This window comes from Colletotrichum siamense (genome assembly GCF_013390195.1).
Source record: "Colletotrichum siamense strain Cg363 chromosome Unknown KSG_Cg363_contig03, whole genome shotgun sequence".
Classification (NCBI taxonomy): domain Eukaryota; kingdom Fungi; phylum Ascomycota; class Sordariomycetes; order Glomerellales; family Glomerellaceae; genus Colletotrichum; species Colletotrichum siamense.
Window position 1 is genome coordinate 2541335 of NW_023501016.1, and position 19084 is coordinate 2560418.

Genomic DNA, 19084 nt, shown 5'->3' on the forward strand with positions numbered 1-19084 from the left:
AATCTTCGTCAAGTCTCTCACGTCATTGGTCTCAATGATTTATAAGCTAACAGACCTTGTGCCAAACCTTCGGCTCTCATTCGTAAATTAACATTCACAAGTTAGCGATCATGTGAGTTGGAGTTGTTTGGCATGTATTCATTGAGAGCGAGTAACGAGATACGAATTGAACTGGCTGTATTTGACGTATAACTCTTGCTAGTTGTTTTTCTCTTCTAATGCTAAGTTCCCTTCCCCCTAACGCCCGCTGGGTATATGCATATGTTCATTATATAAAAACACGAGGCCTCATTAGAGGTTGATAATGTCCACCTCGGAAAAGTCTGGAGGGTTCGCCCCGTACACTACGCGAACCTTGCTGTCAAGCGCTGTGCCCTCGTTACTGATCCAGATATGCTCGCTAAACTCCTTGGTCCTCTTGATCTCGTCGTCACTGATCCCGATGTCGTCACGGGGGATCCATACCGCTGGCGCTCGCGCCCGAAGAGCGTAGTGCTGAAACGCGTTTCTAACGAGTACATCACGCTCCTCGGGCGTCAAGTCTTCGATTTCGTCGTGGAACCCGCCATAAAGCGCTTCTCCGAGTGCCCGTTGAGCCTCGAGATCTTTGTCGCGTTGGTGACGTCGGTATTCAGCGGCAGTCTTCACTGAAGCTGGACCCATATTCCACGTCTTAGAGCGGAGATGCTTGCCTCCTTCCTTCGCCCAGTGGCCCACGTTCTTCACACGACGCATAGTCGAGTTCTTGCGTTGCGGGCCACCGTCGTTAAGCTTTTGGAGTTCGATGCCGCGAGGATCCGAACTTGCGCCACCTCCACCCCGCATCGGCGTCTTTTCGTCATCCTCGTCATCGTCGATCAGCCCGAGGCGTCGGTTCTGAGCGCGCTGGAACGCCTCGTCTCTGATAACGGCCTCGTCCTCCACTGTGATGGGTAAGAATCGGAAAAGCGGCGAGAATGCAGAGTTGAGCGATATCTGATACAGCATCGTGAAGCCCAGTACGACCAACATGATGACACCCTGAGCGGTTGCAACGTTGTTACCGTGCTGGTCAACCACTATGAAGAATAAGCCCGCCAAACAAGCCTCCATCACGTACAATCCCGTGAAAGTCTGGTTGATGGCACGGGGATACAAAACACCACCTGTATCGGTCTCGAAGCGCGTGACGTAAAGCATGCTGTAACGCTGAGCGAACCACAGCAAACTAAACGTGAGAACGGCGAACAGCGAGATCAGCGGTGCGACAACGCTGTAAATCAGACCGATGCATGCAAAGTTGGTGTACACAGGGAAGAATTGTCCCCAAGAAATGGTCGAGAGTGTGGTATTTCTCTTCCACTTGGCTCGAGCTGTAGAGTCGAGAATACGAGCCAAGAGATACCATGTGATGAGGGCGCCAATCTGAAGCAGCGTACCGGAGCTCACAGATAACGCCTGCAGCATCATGTAGGAGAAGAAATAATTGGCGGCTTTCGGCAGGTTTGTGGCCAGCGTGTCGAGAATGAAAGTCACGCTTTGCAACTGCTCAAATTTCTGGAGAAACTCGTCTGCTGACGCAACGAAGAAGGATGTGATCGAAACGACGAGGAAGACTTGAATAAACAAGAAGACGAAGTAGAATCGTTGAACAAACTCGGCTCTTTGAGTGCCGGTCTTGACGCCCCGGACCATAGCAAGCTGTTCCAAAATAAGCGGAACAATGACAAGCAGGAGGGCGAGCAGAATCGCGGGCAAGACACCGGCAATAGCACCAGCGAGTTTCTTGATGCTCGGGCTGTCTTTGATCCAGCTAAGCCAAGGAAATTTCTCGATGAGGGAGTCGACGTTCGCAAGCGTAGCCGAGAAGGCGATAGGAATGGCCCAGAAGAAAGCCATCACCGTGACGATGATTGTGACAACGCCTGATCGAAGAGACTCCTCCCACCATTCCATGGCCATGTTGTCCCAAATGACATCTTTAGGCGAAATTTCGTTGATCCTCGGAGACATGTGTTTAGGTACGTGATGCATCAAGCTTTGGCAAGCCATATGAGCCGAGACTTGGTGGTTGAACTGGATGAAGGCAGAATTCATCAAAGGATAGCGCTCAGGGTGGGCTTGATCATCGTCGATCTCGACATTCAACCGGGCGAGCTCTTGGCGACACCAATAAATGGTATCAACCTTGCGTCCAAACGTGAGCCAAGCGAGCCAGTCAGGGAAGCCCCAGCGCGGCAAGCGATGGGTTGGGCGATCCTTATCCCTCAGCCATTTGCGCCACTCTGCCTCGTCGTCCAGGATCTTCGTGTAGTCGTCGCCGATTTCACTCCACGGAGGGTACTCTACGGGATCCTCGCCGTCGTCGCCCATGAAGGGAATGAAGGACTTGATCACCTGCCAAAACGTCTTGTCCTTTGTCTGGTTGAAAGGGAATTCACCGGAGTTGTATCCTTGGGGAATGGGCGATGCATAGCCACCGGCCGGGGCTTTCCAGAACTGCCAGAATTTCCGGGTTTCCTGATCGTACATGTGATCCAAGTTGCTCACTTTCCGCACGGTGTTGCCATTGCCCAATGGCTCGTAGCTGTTCTTGGGGCCTGACGTATCTTGGGTTGCAGCGGATGCATTGCGGGAGTGAGTCTTGTGGGTGTCGGCGGTCGGGGTCGGCTTCAGCTGCTCTCCGTTGCTGCGGACGCTCTTGGCTGTCCCAGGTCGTTCTCCTTCAGCCAAGATCTGAACCTTGCGGGGGCGGTCGTTGGGCTGTAGCATCGCAAATCCATTGGTCGTCTCGACGGTATCTTCGACGTCCTGGCCAAACTCTTTGATTTCTTTTTGCGCCTTGGTGACACCACCAAGCAGCCCCTTTCCGACTTTGGTGAATCCATCTCCAATGACGCTGAGCCCAAAGCCCTTGGATTGGGGACGATCACCGTCTTCAGAAGAGCTTGAAGACGACGAGCTTGATCGCCTGGAGCGTCTCGACTTGGAGTCTTCCTCGTCCATGACGGCGCCAATATCATGAGGGACTTCCTCGTGCTCGCCAGAGCTGATTCCGTTATTGCCCTCAGCCATCTTCCGGGCTTCCTCGTCCTCCCGTTGCCTCCTAAGGAGTTCCTCCTGCTTGGTCGGTCCCTTAGACTTTGACTGTTTTCTAGCAGCTTTCTCCTCCTTCTTGCGTCGTTTCAGCTGCTTCTTCTTTGCAGCTTTAATGAGCTCGGTTTCAGCGTCTTCGAGTTTGAGGTGGATTTTCTCACGAAGCTGGATTTTCTCGAGCAGGCGGTTGAGGTTCCGATTTAACCAGATATTGCGGATCTGGCCAGGGAAGACGTCGAAGAGGCCGAGTAAAGCTTCCTCGGTGAGCCATTTGGAAGGTATACCGCTAACAAGAATGGTTGTAGCTGATGCGCGAAGTCGGTGTTCGGCACTGGTAAGATAATCCTGGCGGACCTTGACGTATACTCGTAGCTCAAAGAAGAAAACGGTGCACGCCCAGACAATGACCAGTATGGCAATGACCAAGTGAGCCCAGTAACGATTTGTATGATTTCGTCCAACATTTCCCCAGGCCAGCGTATCCAAGCCCGTCGGTATGCTGTCCTCTGTAGAATTGCTGTCTGATTCGGCTCGAATGTAAAGCTGCAGGCTTCTAACCAGCAGCCGCGAGGTAGATGAAGTACTGTTGGTACTGTTTGTTGAGTTGGACTCCACATCATTCAGAAAATCATGACCCCTGCCATCGCTGTAGTTAAGCGGAATCAGAATGGGAATAGCCACACAAGCAATCGGAATGAAGATTGTCAGAAGAGCCCTGAGATATCGCAGGAAGAAGTAGGCGTCAAGACCACACTTCTTGATGACTTCGCGATCACTGAATTTAAGCAAAGTGCTAATCAGGTTCCATGGCGCAGCCGGCGGAGAATCTGTTCTCTCTCGCTCGGGGACTAAGTATGTCTTTGGTTTGCTGAGAGAAGTCAGTGACTGCTTGCCCAAAGGACGACACAGGAGTACTCACAAAATACGTGCCAGCTTGTTCCGTAGAAGAAGGAAGGCGAGGACCTGAATGCCAAAGACCGTCAAACCGGTGGCCAAGGCAGTGAGGAAACCGAGAAGGGTCATGCCCTGGGACCTTTGCGCGGCACCGATAGGATTGGCAGTTGCGGTAGTAGATATTGATGCTGTCGTTGACGACGCCGATGAGGTGGTGATTGTTCCATTGCTGCTCATGGTCGCCGATATCGTGGCAGAAAGGGCCGTAGATAGCGACGAGGCCACTGAAGACGCCAGGGACGACGCCAGAGACGTCGTCTCCGACGCCGTTGTCGGGGTAGCCGACATTTTGGATTATCTTCGCAGCCAAGACTATGTTTCGGTATGCGTATAATAAATACAGTGGTCGGTTTTTGTGAGGTTCGCGAGTAGGATTTAGGGACGTCGAGTAGGGCGGTGTAAAGGGGTTAAAGATCGTCGTGGTCGGCGGCGAGTGGAGGGTTCGAGGTGAGGTCGAGATAAAGTACCGGTCACAAGGACAATCGGGAGAACATTGCGTTGTCGTCGAAGGTGGCAGTAGTCGAGAGAGGTCCAAGTAGGGGTCGTGTCGGCGAGGCCGTCGGCAAAGGCAACGTTGAGGTTCTTGAAGCCAGAGGGGTGTCCTCTTTTTGTCGCTGCCCCCAGTCTGTCTTTTGCGTCGAACAGAAGAAATAAAGATGGACAGGAACTAGAGGCACAGACGACAGTGAAGAGGGAGGCGCCAAGAAGGTCGCCAAATGGTTTGAGCAGAACAGCTGCGGCTCGTTGATTGGCTGGGTGGGTGCAGGGACAAAACCTGGACGGGGCCGCGACAGGGGTGGCTGCAGCTGCCTCAGTTGCTGCAGAGGCACAGAGGCAATCGACCGTGGTGGTAGGGATAAAAATGCGTCCCTTGTGAGGCCTTGCAGTTGGTGACATCAGCGGCTTCATTGGCCCGTCGCGTCAAACGAAACGGACCCCTGTAACTCAGCGGGACAATAGTGGGGTCCCGCCACGGTTCGCCATCTCTCTGGCACTGCTACGGTGACCTCTAGCCCAATCATTTGTCGTCTCCCACGCTCTGTGGCTCTGGCTGGGCAGGGGTTGAGGGGATCATGGCCACGGACTGGATTTCTCCATCGACTGGGCTGGGCTGCTGCAACCCACTGAACAGCTGTCTTTGTATCGCTCCCGCCGTCTCTGGTGCGCGCGGCCTCTGGCCTCTGTGCCTCTGTAGACTGTGCACCATCGCTCTCACAACCCACCTTCGCGCCGCAGATGCAGAAATAGATCAGCGCGCGCTTCATCCTATCTAACCACAACAATCCAATTGACCGAACCAGCTTGTTTCCTTGATCCAAGACTCTGGCACCCCAGAAAGAGACCCTTGGCTTTGTTTGTGCTCGCAGATCGAATGAAACGCTCAGATCTTTGAGACGGATCGGCTGAAGGTCATTGTCGTCGGTTTATTTGTGTGTTGTTCTTGGCTTGACTTACCATCTTCCAAATACCAGTTCACACAGGAACCGGGTACGCTACGGTTACTCGGTAGCACCAGTTCCATTGGCGGTGGCGTCTGGCGTCTCAATGCTGGTCGCAAGCTTGGATGGAACCAGGAGCACCTTGTACACTTAAGGCGAAGCGTCAACGAACTCTCTCCACCCAGGCATGCTTACTGGACAACAATGCCTTGGTCGTGGCTAGGAGGCGAACATGCGTGGCTGTGCGACAAGCTGGGAGTGACTCGCCGACAAACTGGAGCACCAGACGACAGACGAGGTTGCGATCTCTCCCCAACCGACCGTTGGATTCCGCGGGAGGCGGGTTGCGCACTGCTTGATCGCCTTGGCGTCTTCGGACAGCGAAGCTTTCGCCGAGATGACACTGCGCCTTAGACCGAGCATGGGAATTCATGGGCTAAGCCACATACCGGCGAGTGGGCAGGCGTTGCGTCACCAACACCTTGAAGACGGCATCGTGAAGGTCTGACTTTGACAAGTTCTTGAGCGTATTGGCCCGCAAGAACTCGTTCCTTGGCAAAATACCCCGACAACACCAGTCACATGAGGTGTCCCAATGAGGGAGCTGGGAATTGGTACTGACCACCCAAAGCCTGATATTTACGACGGTGGCTACTTATCTAGCTTTCCTGCATACCACCCTCCGCCCGTCATCCATCAGCCGTCGACCAGTCCCGGCCCTTCTTCCCTTCAGCCTTCCAGCTGCCCGAGGGTCCTACCCGACATGCGCGGTCAGGCACATGCGCAGGGGAGTTAGGGGAGCCATCATCACGCTCCACATCGGCGCTGAGGCAAGGCAAATCGAAAGAGACCCGGGATCGGGGCACCGTGCCGTTTTCTCACGAATGACGACAACACTTCGGCCCTCCGTCCGTTCTGTCGCCGAACGCGGGCATTTTCCCCAAACCTGGATGGCGTTCCCCCGCTCCACAACAGACCACGATCCCGCTGTCAACCGCTAACACGGACACAATCGCCGCTGTCAACCACGGCACTAGTCAACCTGCATAACCAAATGCACAACCCTCAGGTTTTATTCATCAGCAACAACGCTGTGCATGCCGACTTTCGACTCCGGAGGCTGACTCCAACCGGTCCACTGTCAACACCATCGTCGCACATGATGAACTTCTTCAGCTGGTTAAACGTTCAACGCTGACCGCCCGATTTGGGGTTCGGCAATATCCAGAAAGTTCGCATTACCCCCACTACACCTTCGGCGCACCGGCAGTTGGTTCATCGGCCAATCCCACCCAACCAGCGTCTGTCGCATTCCCGTCTCTCGATCCCGGGCCCGTTACCAAATTTCAAAAAGGCAGAGAAGACATCGAACATCCCCTCATTGTCGCGAGCTTCCCCGCTTCTCCAGCCCATTATGGACCCCGAGCTTGCTCAGATCCCCCACATTCCCCATGTGAGGCTCCAGGACCGGCGGACTTCATAAACTGCCTCAAGGATAGCTACTGCGGAAAATCCGAGCGCCATTGTCTCGATAATCATATTTACCTGCGCAGTCGCACTGAGCTTCTCTTCTTCGTCTGTACTTCAGAGCCACACTCCGACACGATTGCAGACACAATGGCAGACCCGAAAGATTTGAAGATCGCCGTCATCGGCTCTGGTATGCATGCTTCCTCCCGCACTACCTCATGTCAACCTCGCGACTAACATGCGCTCAACGCAGGCATGGGCGGCTTGGGCGCTGCTCTCGCGCTCGCCAAAAAGGGGTTCAAGCATGTTGATGTCTACGAGACAGCATCAACCCTTGGTTTCGTCGGCGCCGGTATTCAAATGCCCCCGAACGTCGTTCGAACCCTCGACCGCCTAGGCTGCTGGCCCGAGATCGAGAAGGAGGCCACAGACGTAAAGGGCTCAAGCATCAGACGTAATGAACAACTCGTCCAAGTAGTAGTCGCGCGACTCGGCTAACACAGGGAAACAGAGGGATCAACCAACGTCGAGCTCGCTCACGTCGACATGCCCAACATCCGCGAGCTCTATGGCTACCCGCACTGCAACGGGCACCGTTCGTCGCTGGCCGGTCGCATGTACGATGCGTGCAAAAAGGAGTCCGCAATCACGTTCCACTTTGCGACCTCACTCGTGTCTGTCGACTCGTTCGACCCGAAGCCAAAGTTCACAGTGCAACCGCGCGACGGCGAAGCGTACTCGGTAGAAGCCGACGTGCTCCTCGCCTGCGACGGCATCAAGAGCATCGTCCGCACCGAACTCCTCGAGTCCATTGGCGAGAAGGGCGAGGAGGAGGACACGGGCCAGGCCGCCTACCGCATCATGCTCACCCGCGAGCAGATGGCCGACGACCCCGAACTCCTCGCCCTCCTCGACTCGGACGACGTCGTGCGCTGGATCGGCGAGAAGCGCCACATCATCGCCTACCCCGTCTCCTCCCACACCATCTACAACCTCTCCACCACCCAGCCCGACTCCAACTTCGCCGCCTCGACCAACGCAACCTACACAACAAAGGGCTCCAAGACGGCCATGCTCAACGTCTTCCACGACTTCTGCCCCTTGGTCCACCGCATGCTCAACCTCGTCCCGGACGGCCAGGTTTGCGAATGGCGTCTGCGCATGCACAAGCCCCTGCCCTCGTGGGTCCACTCCGCCGGGCCCGTCGCCCTCCTCGGCGACGCCTGCCACCCGACGCTCCCCCACCTCAGCCAGGGCGCCGCCATGGCCATCGAGGACGGCTCCGTCGTCGCCGAGGTCCTCGCCCGCGCCCCGGACACCTCGCCCGCGACTCTCCGAAAGTGCCTCAAGGCCTACGAACTCTCCCGCCGGGATTGGTGCTCGCAGCTGGTCAACATGGCCTTCCTCTCCGGCAAGCAGCTGCATCTTGGCGAGGGTAAGGCCAAGGAGGAGCGTGACCGCATGTTCAAGGAGAAGAAGGGCGGCACCGTGCCGGATAAGTGGGCCTCCCCCGAGGTGCAGAAGATGATTTACTCCAACGACTGCGTGGCCAACATCCAGCGTGACTTTGATGAGCTGTACAAGAGCGTAGAGTAGTAGAAAGTTACCCCCCTCCCAATTTCAATGTTGCATAAACACACACAATGCTTGCCTGTACAAGACGCCCCATCATCCGTGCCTAAAATTTTGGGAGGTGTTCTTGTGGCTTTCATCCGTGAGCTCCGAACCAGCTGCGGTGGCGTGTGCCAGGAATGACTCCGTCACACCTAGATCAAGCCACCCGAATTCCAGCTCAGAAACCAAAGAACGACTCAACCCCGCACCAAGCTCGCCTTCTGCTCAAAACTCTGTTCACGACCTGGAGGGGCAGTTTGAGTAAAGTCACAACGTGATGAAATTATACCGGAAGGTTTCGGCTGACTGTCGTAACGACGTCTTCAAGACGACGCGACTTACGTACAACGGGATCCGAAGCCCCTCCTAATTGATACCAATACTAAGAAGAAAATAAAAAAGAAAACCCTGCAACGGAGAACCCAAGAAATCGAGGCCATCTCTCTGGAAAGCGCTTCCCACCCGGCTCTCCATAATTGCGGTTTTCGTGTGCGTGTAATATCCCTTTCACCGTTGACGCCGTGCGACGAAATGCATGTCCTAATGCAAACCAATGCTGATCACACTTTGCCCTCTTGTCCCTAACCCCGTGAACCGGTCTGCTGTCTTTTGCCAGAACTCAATGACATGCCCTTGGCTCAGCTCGCAGCAAGTCTCTCCCTTCCTCTCAAGTTTGATCGCATCTGTTGGGTATCGATAACAAGTCGGTCGGTCGCAATCGCGAATGGCACAGCGCGCGTTTAGAACAAGCAGTCGAGACAGCAACAGCAGGCAAGCGCACCCAGCAGACCAGCCATGATGCCGCTACCGCCGCCGCCGCCTCGGTTGTCTTGGTAGTAGCCGCCCTGCGGCGGGTATCCAGGGCCGCCCGGGGGACCGTACTGCGCTTGAGGGCCGTAAGGGCCCGGGGGGTATTGTCCTGGAGGATATTGTCCCGGGGGGTACTGGCCCGGAGGCGGGTAGGGGCCTTGCGGGTAGCCCATCTCTGGGCCGGGAGAGTAGTAGGGCTGCTGGCCAGGCGGGGGTGTGCCGTATCCTCCGGGGCCCTGGGGCGGAGGAGAGCCGTAGCCTTGGTAGGCTTGTTGAGGATGTTGGGGAGGAGGGGGACCGCCGTACGCGGGGGGCTTATCGTGGTCGGCCATTGTGGTAATGTGGTGGGAGCGGTTTGGAGGATCCCGAATGGAGGGATTGAATTAGGTAGGTCTACGGTCGTCGTCGAACGGTCGTTGGTGAGGTTCAGCGAAGCTGGGGGCTCGCGCAATACGATGCGAAAGAATGAATGCGATCGGGCCTCGGTCGAAGGCTGTCAAGGTAGGCAGTCGTGTGGATGAAGGACGGATGGTTGGACAAAGTTGTGTGTGAAGGAAGAGGACAGGTACTGATGAATAATGAGTGGATAGAAAAAGGTGTGCCACCCGGGAGAACGTGGCGATGTTGGGGGAAGAAGATATGTGAAGGAGGGTGGCCTGCCTTTGGATGGGATGGGATGGAACGGGCGGATGGATTGGATGGGAAAGAGCCAAGCCGCGTGCGCGTGCGCGGCAGAACATCTGCGACTTGCGAGCTTCCCCTGCTGCTTGCTGAGGGAGGGAGCCCAGGGCGGGCGAGGTTGCACCGTAGCAGCTGCAAACACTGGGCGTGGAACACCTGCAGCTGGGGAGGGGAGGTGAGGTGGGCAGAAAAGGTGGCCCCAAAGCCTAAATTTCGCTGTGCTCGTGACTCTAGCCTGAAATGGCTTATGCGACCAAGTCTCTGGGCGACACGCCGCTGGTCTTGGTAGAGCTGTAGTGTCTTGTTGAGGCCGTATTCGTTAATGACTATTTGTGAGTACCTACTTATTATTGAACTCATTTTGCCTTCCCCCGAGCCACGATGCGTTTACTCTGTTCCCAGAGTTCTCTGTGAATTGCATTTAACACTCGTACGGAGGAGGCTGATTCAATCATCCAGTAAAACTAATGAACAAAACAAAACAATCCAGCCCCCAAACTGTCCCTGTCTCACATGGTGCTTCGGGTTCCGGAAACCAACGACCAGCCCCAATGACATTTTTGTATCAAGGCTTCCCCCATTCGCCTGCACCGCAAGCCACCCCAGCTGATGTATCGCAGCATTCGCGTAAAAGCGGGTACCTCTCTCGTTCCCCCGGTTGGTGCTTCTCAACCCCCTGCCAACCCTGTTCCTCCGTGTTTCCCGCTTCGCACCCGACGTCTCCAGGACAGGTTGGAACAGGCACCGGTTTTCAGACCAGAGCTGACGCACAATATGCCGGTTAGAAGGCGAGGAGAGACGGAAGAAGCGGCTGTGACGGCAATGATGTAGGCCCCACCTCCGGCTCCGTTCAAGAGCTGGACGGCCGTCTCATTGAGCCCGTCTACGGATACGGCGGTACTCGTTCGGCCCATCAATGCGTTTGCTTGTAGTGAATGTGGCAGTGCTCCAACTTGGCTGGGCTGTCAGTGAATCATCGGCCAACAAATGCAACGGCTAGCAGCCAGAATAGTGCCCAGAAATCAGTCAGGTGAGATGTTGTCTCATGTTCCACGCGGCCAGCAACCGCCGCTGCGAATAAGCTGGTACCACACACCTCTGGTTATTCCTACTGTTATCTTCTCGACACCGCTACTTTTTTTTTTGTCGATATTATCGTCAATTGGCCACTACGACGTGATAAAAAAACGAGCGACTCAATGCATCAGACCCAAGTGAAACCAGCATTTAAGAGTGTTGAAAGTCCCACACCGAGAAGGCCGGATAGCCTAGGAAGGTAGACGAACAGTAAACCGTTCGACTATCGACTTCGACGGAAAAACAGGAGCTCGTTCTTGATATATGTGGTCTGCTGCATCGGAGTCTGGCCCAAATAAATTCACCTTCAAAGACTGAAGGAAAAAAAAAGGGAAAAAAAGAAAGGGCACTTACAGCTCGCACACCGGCACCGTGGCACCTTCTCCGCAGACCCTCAAGCAAAGGGAATAACGTCCCTTTGAAAAGCGTTGCATCCCTGTGCCCCCGCGCTATGATCTGCATAAAAGCAGCACCTGCAGAATCCGAGGCCGAGACCCTGATTGGATTTGGCCATGTGTTACGGCCTCGTCCCAAAATATGATAAGCATGGAAAACTCAATGGGATTTGCCATTCCGCGGTCGTTCAGTCGCATGTACGGATTGGAGGCGGACACTTATCAGGCTACACGCATTATAACCACCCAGAGAGTCCGTTTTTACTGCTCGATGCATATGCGTTTCGACTGGATATATGTCTGATCAACATCTACCAGGGCAAAGGTAGGCACTAACCAGCCGTGCATCAAGCGGATTTCGTAGCCATGCGAAGAAAAAAAACGAGCTGATGAACAAAGGGCAAGTAGAAAGTGATAAGGATCAAAAAGCAAAATGTTCCGAAACCGAGAATCGAACTCGGGGCTATGCCTAATCTCTCTAGGTCTTGAGAGGGCATCATGTTGGCCACTACACCATATCGGATGTGAATGACTTAGCTACGAATATCTGTATCTAAGTAGCGCTACTCCAGGCTTCAGCTAACGCGTCCGCACAACCCCCTGAATGCCAGAAGTTCCTCGTAAAATCACGGTTACAACTGAATTCTGTACGATCTATCTTCAAAAAATGATTCATTGCAATAACCACTGGCCCGATGGCCTCGACTGTCTCCTCCGCTTTTTCCCTATGTAGAAGAACACAGCCCTGCGACCCCAGTCAAGGGGCTATTACTCCAATCGCTTGTAATGCCGTCCATTAAAAAGCTTGCATCGCTTCGCTACGCTGCTCGATGAGAAATGGAGAACGAGAATCGCTATGGGAGGAATGCAAAGTCGTATCACTGGGTCGTTGATCCGAGGACCGGCAGTCCCCGTCTCTTCAACTCCTCGTTCACCTCCTGGACATGTTCGAAAAAGTGGCCTTGCATCGAGTCCCAGAGGGACGCTGGAGGTACTGTTTGTCCATTGTCAGCAGTTTGACATGGCACATGCATACGCTGGTAGTTTCTCTTACCCTCCAATACGCCACTTCTTTCCAAGGCGAACTGTGTTATTGCGCAATGCGTGCTGATCTGGAACATGAATCCTGTATTGGCACGTTAGCCATGGAATTCGGAGACGGACTGGGGCCGCACATACCGAGGAAGCCCTCGCCCACACGGAGGGGCTTTAACTCGCTTGTCGTAGCTTTCTCAAAGGCCTCGTGTGTTTCTGCTCTCCGTGTAAGTGGGTGACGATATGTATGAGGACCGCCGAGACCTACCACCGTGAGGCATGTAACTCGACTGAAAGCTTAGTCCGCCTGCTTCTAGGTTGCGACTCGTGCCCTTGTAATCGCCATACACAATTCCCACGACCTCGGTGGCCATGTTACGATGGTAGTACTGCGTCAAGTTAGTCGGAAGGCCCCAGAAGCGGTTGGGGGAAGAATACCGGAGGCCGGAAGGTATTGGTTGCTGATGAGTACTTGGGGCAGAAGAACATGAAGTCCGTCACCGACACTCCGGGAATCTTGGACTTGGCCGTCAAGACGGTATAAAGGCTGGGGTCGGCCTGGTCTTTGTCTGTATAAGCTGCAGTAACAAACTTTTCGGCGGCGTATTTGAACGGAACGTAACTGCCGCCGGAGTTAAGAGCTATCCAAAAAGGAAAACGAAAAAAGGGGCTAGTAAGTCGATCAACATACTTGCCGTCCCACGCAACCACATCGAACGGTGTGTGGCTCTGTTTGCAAGACCACAACTTTCCAGATAATTTGTACACGACTGAGTTCTAGTCAGCCTAGGCTGCGATGCATTTAGGGGGGTTCCGACGTACTTTCCCACTCAGAGTTGTCCATGTCGAAAGAGGCGATGGGGAACTCGAAATCTCGTGGCAAGGCTAGGCCGTTACTCCCAAAGGGGCCCAGCTCCGGGAGTTCGTAACGGCTTCCGAACAATTCCTGGACGTCTACGACATTTAGTTGATCTTTGACCTGACACCTTTGAGGGATACTTACAGCCTCTGGCAGTTCCGTCTGGTAGTGTAACCTTGAAGCGAATGCCTGTTTGAACAACTGCCAACTCTCCTGGCCGCACCATCATCCTTGTGCAAAAGTCAGCGAGAGCCACACGTTTCCAGGGCCTGGGAGCAGTTTACCTCCCGAATTCCGTCTGAATATCAAGTCTTCCAAGCTGAGGGACGATGAGCATATCCCCATCGTTGCTGCAAAATGCGCGATTTCCCATCGAGGCGTTTGCTGTGTAGATGTGCACAGCCTGGCCTTCCTTGTTCATGGGGTCCCCGTGCCCGACTATCGTCTTCAGCCCCTGAACAAAGTCCATGGATGGCCCGTCGACATCAGGAATCGGGAATGCCCTCCAACACAGCGCACCGGGCATGAAATCAACATTTTCGTTGCTAGATGTGAATCTTGACTCGATCTTCACGGGCAAAAGAGTCAGGGGGCAACGGACTAGCAGCAAATTTGGAGGTATTACTCACATCCGGATTGCGCGGCATTTTCGTCAGGTTCCCATGTGCCACGGAGGGGAAAATACGATAAAACCAGGCATGCTGCAGGTTTTCTCGGGACGAAACAAATGTTGAGCCGTTCAGCTGCTCGGAATACAAGTTGTGCTTGACCTTTTGCGGTGCATTACACGATTGTGGAAGAGTTCCAGGACTTCTCCCGTCAGCCTCCAAAACCCCCGGATGACATTCTCACGAGCCCAACTTACATGGCTTCCGAGGCAAACCTGTTCCCAAATCCAACCTGATAGGTGTACGGATCCTTCGGAGTGGGTTCCGTCGAGAAAGGATGTCGGGCGGTCGCTCCGAAGGTTGAAGGTGGGTCGGAGACTTTCGGATACATCTGGGAGTTCTGAACAATGGCTCCCATAGTTGCGAGAAGGGCGGGAAAGTAGCAAAGGAATGGCTAGACTTTGGTGTTTAAGTCTACGGTGAAGGGGATAAGATCGTGAAGAACGGATGCCATTTCGTGGGCGGATGGGCATCAAGAGTGATAAATGTGTGAAGTTCCACTTCCTTAGTACGCCGTCTGTGGCGTCTGTTACTACTAAGATGGAACGAACAACCTGGACCGAGAGAAGGCCCTTGCATCCGATGACACTGAGCAGGTCAATTTACCAGCCTTCGGTTGCGCAGATACTGATCTTGGACATCCTGACAATAGGTGTACAGCGCAGCGGTACGTATCCGAGAGACTGGGCAAGGAACGTATCGTCAAGTTGCCTGCCGGAGCGGCGCTGGGGTCCTGAGCATCTGGTCTGCCCCCCCCTACTTCCCCCCACCGCGATGGGCGATTTGTTGCAACTCAAAGTGAACAAACCCATTCGGGTATTGGCCAGATCTCAGGATGTCACCGGAATGTCGAAACACTAGTGCAATGCCCTCTGGGAATGGGCAGATGTAAGCTTTGGCCAACGCTCGCCTTTTGCGCAGGCAAAAGGCGGCCTTAGTGGGAAATATCAGACCAAGCAAGCCCCGATCTCACGCACAGGCGGCGTTGATGACCGCTAGCTGGCCAGGGCTGACCGCTTGCTACGGGTTCGAGTTGAACACCATAAAGCGTCGGCCCTTTTCCGAGCCAGGATCCCGTGTTTGCCTTCGAACACCACTCTGCCTCGAAGACGCGGGATGTGTTGTGGATTTGGAAAGCTCGCCCGGCGATCTCGTCAGCCTGAGTCTGTAGGCCAGCGTGTATGTCTCAGACTGCTTCTCATGCTGCTTCTGAATATCCAACTTAGTCAGGCTCGTTATGTTGTGGATTCGTCCCCAACGTTGTGTGCTCCGCCAGGTGGATTTGCGGGCAAAAAGAGGCGCAGAATGGCAACAAGATTCAGTAGTAAGGGATGGGGTTATCAGAGTGCGAAGGAACGACCGGGTGGCAGGTGGTCACATCCCTGGAGAAAAAGAGGCGGTGATTGGGGGCCAACTGGCGCGCAAAGACGCCATCACCCGCGGCCGGCAATCGCTAGCTCCAGATGCGCAGAGATTTGTGTCCTCGGCAGTATGTGGTTGTCAGATCTTTGTTTTGCGGCTTTCCCAACACTGTGCCCAGCCGACAGACAGAGACTTGCGTCGTGCCGGTGGTCGGGCAGAGTGGCGGCTTGGGCAACTGGTCTTCTTCGGCAGTCTCAGGAATGAGACACGACGGAGACCGCCTGGTCCCTCGGGGTGCTGCTGGCCGAAGCATTCACTCGATCAGATGCAATCGGATATGAGGAATATGTCTCGGGACAAGATGCTGTGCGTCTTCAGGTCAACTTCAGGATGCCTCGGATGCCCTAGGTCGCACCAGCCCCACGAGTAGTCTGCGACACAGCGGTATTGGCTACCTTAGCACCAGGCGTACTGCAGACAGAGGCCCCTGCAGATCGCCGCTGGCAAATCCCGCTGTCAGGTCGGCCTTTGGGGCTTATTTGACATCGTATCTATCCTGATTAGCCTCTCTTATGGGTTGAACCTAACGGCTAGCATCGCCCATCGGAGTGTGCTGCTTGACGATATGAAAACTAGTCAAGCTGCTTCTTCCAGGCGCGCAAATAGCCATTTACACTGAAGACAACGGACGCCTCCCAATGAACGTTGGCTTGCTCAAGTGCGCCCGCTCGGTAGAGGTTAACGACGGCGTAGTCTTGAAGCAATCCCGGCGTTTAGCTGCCCAGGGCTCTGGACTGATAATAGACCACGAGGCATGGCTCACGGAAATAGCTGGGCAGATGGCCTGATTTCTCGAGTAAGGATGTGCGCGGACAAGGCCTTAAACCGAGTAAGGATGACCTCGCGGGCAGACCGTTTGACAGAGATTGGCGTATGTGGACGCGGCCAAGGAGCGGGTAGCCCAGTAAGGTTTCTTAAGGTTTCCTCGCGAGTGCAACCAGGTAGAGTCTCCCCACACAGGAGGAGAGAAGATGAGAAGAAAGGTTGATAGTGGTGTGCGCCAGTGGCTTGGATGACCCGAATCTGGGTGTTGTAGGCACTTGTCGGAGGCCAGGGGGGATGGGAATTCGATGAAAGGGAGACCCGGAATTGCGACACCAGCTGATGGGAGGAACCAAGCGCGGGACAGGCAAGGCCAATCGGAAGAAGCAGTCAGGGAGGCGGAAGTTGGCGGGATTGGTACGAGACCAAGATATTTTAGGACAGCAATATCCGCAGGTAAGTTATGGGAAGTCGAAAGTGAGGCGCCAATGAGGAAGTCGGAGATAAGGTTTCGGTCTGCGTGATGTGGTGCCCAGTTGGGTTCTGTTTCCTGCGCATGTAACTTGCTTGTCCTGCGGTGGCTACGTCGCGTTGTAACCACATGAAGTCGCTCTTCCAGCCCGCCCCAGTACCAGGGCGCAGGGCATGCTGGGTCCAGCTGCAAAATGCACCTCAGTCAAGAGCACAGAGTGACAGCAGCCGCCTCTAAGAGCCCAGTCCAGTCTCGTAACAAGGCCTGGCCAAGGCCAGACCAGGCATCGATCGTGAGCATGCGCCAGCCATCACGGGCGTATTTCGTTTGGTAAAAGTGACGAATCGAATGAAGAGTAATAGCGACCAAAAAGCGTGACCGGGGAGTTTCAGCGAGAGACCGGCGGAATAGTCCCGAAATGGGATTTCCGCTGCTGCAGGTGTGGTGGGCATAAGACATGGAAAGCAAAGCAATTAGCAAAGCCAGCAAGTACTTGAGGCAGGAGAGGAAAAGGTAAAATGGGAAAAGTCTCTGCCTTCGGGGATTGGGGGTGGAATGGTGAGGTAGGTCCACGGCTAGGTAGGTAAGATAGGTAGTATGGCGGCGTCTCTTACCTTTCAGACCAACCCAACGCGCGCTTGTTGTCAGACGCAAAGGGACACAGATCAGGAACCAGCATCGTGAGTACTGCGTAGCAGTGTGCTCACACCTGGAAGGCATAGATAGATCCTGGCCCATGGCCACGAGCGCGGCCGCCCTAAGGGATTCCCTCCCGCAGCGGGTGAAGAGGGGGTGGTCAGTGCAATTAGAGGTGCCGTGTATGCGGATTTGCCTGCCCGGAGCGACAAAGACTCGCATGCGACGTACCAAGTCTTACAACCCCACTGCAACTTGGGGTTGGGGGTCGATGAGGGGCACCAAGGCAGTAGCAGGCTAACAGTAGTCGGGCAAAAGTATGTCCCACGTACGCTTGCTGCGGTGGTGTAAGTGAGGTGTCGACATGAAAGTTAAAGCCAGGGCAGGGGAGGGGAGGGGACAAGAGCCTGGGCAGGCCAAGGCCAGGGCAGGGCAGGGCGATGAACGAGGTCATCGGAAAAGGCAAACAGGACGTCAACCTCATGTCGGTGAGAGGCTAAAGTCTAAAAGAGCGCTTGAGATGGTGGATTAGGACGAGCAATGCCACCAAATGCCACTTGACATCCTTTTTTTCTCCTGCATTCCCAGCATCTGAAGCAGCCGTTAAGCGAGCGACGTGAGCACTTAGACGACGATGGACCCGACGTTCAGTTGGCGATCGGCTAATATGTAGCACGTAGGCCCGCCCTGGGTACGTTGCCATCCTTGTGCTTTTTTAGTCTGTGACCTTCCATGTAAGTTGGCAACAACCAACTTAAGTGATGGCCGCGGCTGACTGACTCTCAACTAAAAGGACGGGGGAGGGGAAGGCAAAGCAAGACGGATCAATAGGGGAAACAATTGGAGAAGACAAGCAGGGGCAAAAAATAAAAATGAAAGGGGGAAAAAAGAAAAAAGGCAAAAGGGCGCACGCATCGACATTGACCCAACCTGCCATGCAGACCAGCGCAGACCAGACCACACACAGCAGCAGTTAGTCAGTCACATCATCCTCAGTCATGTCCAGTTCCAAGGTCCCCTAATGCACCAAATATCCGACCTTCAGCTGCCATTGTCCAACCCGGTGGCAGTTCTCAGTGTCCACTTTGCATCGTCAGCGGGGCCGCCGCCCGCCGCTCTCCACCAGACTGGCCGCTCTCACTGGAATGGGAAGGAAGCAACGGTTTTTGAGGCGAGAGCGACGGGCAGTTGGGAAGGGTCTCTCGTCCAATCGTGACTGCTTCCTGCCTCGCACCCTCACCCTCACTTGCACTTGCACTTGCACTTGCACCTCCACTTGCACCAGCACTTGTACCTGCCCATCTCCATCACCATCTCCATCTGCAACTGCAACTACCCTCCATCGCACTCGCACTTGCACTTGCGCTTGCATTTGGCCTTGCACTTGCCTGCAGTCGCCTTAGGCATTGCTCTGATCGTCCGGGTCCGCGTCTCGTCCTTGCCCTACACCATCCATCCTCCTCCATCTCGCACACAATCGCTGCTTCACGACCCTCGTCAGGAAGCAAGGGGGACGGAGTAGAGAGGGAAAAAAAAAGCACCATCTGACACAAGACGTTGCGGACCTTCTGAGTCAATCGCCGAGCCTCTGCCGCCACTTGAACTGCAGATTGAGTACAGAGTACCAATCGGTGGAAGAAGTCGAAGCAAACACCGAGCCCAATTCGACAGTCATCCTCCTTAGACCACGTACCTCTGGACTTGGCGTCTGCGTT

At 54.6% G+C, this 19084-nt stretch overlaps 4 protein-coding genes across 4 annotated transcripts; 1 reads left to right on the forward strand and 3 right to left on the reverse strand.

Annotated features, from left to right (window-relative positions):
• Positions 1-291: 291 nt before the first annotated feature.
• RSN1-1 (Uncharacterized protein) lies at positions 292-4317 on the reverse strand (the record flags this gene model as incomplete). The annotated part of the gene is made up of 2 exons (XM_036636523.1): positions 292-3943; positions 3995-4317. 2 exons carry the CDS (start codon positions 4315-4317, stop codon positions 292-294), a joined length of 3975 nt encoding a protein of 1324 aa, XP_036498910.1.
• Positions 4318-7085: 2768 nt separating this feature from the next.
• Positions 7086-8534, forward strand: CGCS363_v004675 (FAD-dependent monooxygenase OpS4; the record flags this gene model as incomplete). The annotated part of the gene is made up of 3 exons (XM_036636524.1): positions 7086-7128; positions 7192-7392; positions 7450-8534. The coding sequence occupies 3 exons, from the start codon at positions 7086-7088 to the stop codon at positions 8532-8534; spliced, it is 1329 nt and encodes a 442-aa protein (XP_036498457.1).
• A 758-nt stretch (positions 8535-9292) lies between these two features.
• Positions 9293-9694, reverse strand: CGCS363_v004676 (uncharacterized protein; the record flags this gene model as incomplete). The annotated part of the gene is made up of 1 exon (XM_036636525.1): positions 9293-9694. The coding sequence occupies one exon, from the start codon at positions 9692-9694 to the stop codon at positions 9293-9295; it is 402 nt and encodes a 133-aa protein (XP_036498912.1).
• Positions 9695-12393: 2699 nt separating this feature from the next.
• Hgd (Homogentisate 1,2-dioxygenase) lies at positions 12394-14435 on the reverse strand (the record flags this gene model as incomplete). The annotated part of the gene is made up of 11 exons (XM_036636526.1): positions 12394-12509; positions 12570-12641; positions 12695-12766; positions 12819-12939; positions 12989-13172; positions 13242-13320; positions 13373-13504; positions 13554-13639; positions 13694-13977; positions 14039-14219; positions 14275-14435. The coding sequence occupies 11 exons, from the start codon at positions 14433-14435 to the stop codon at positions 12394-12396; spliced, it is 1488 nt and encodes a 495-aa protein (XP_036498911.1).
• Between the last annotated feature and the right edge of the window lie 4649 nt (positions 14436-19084).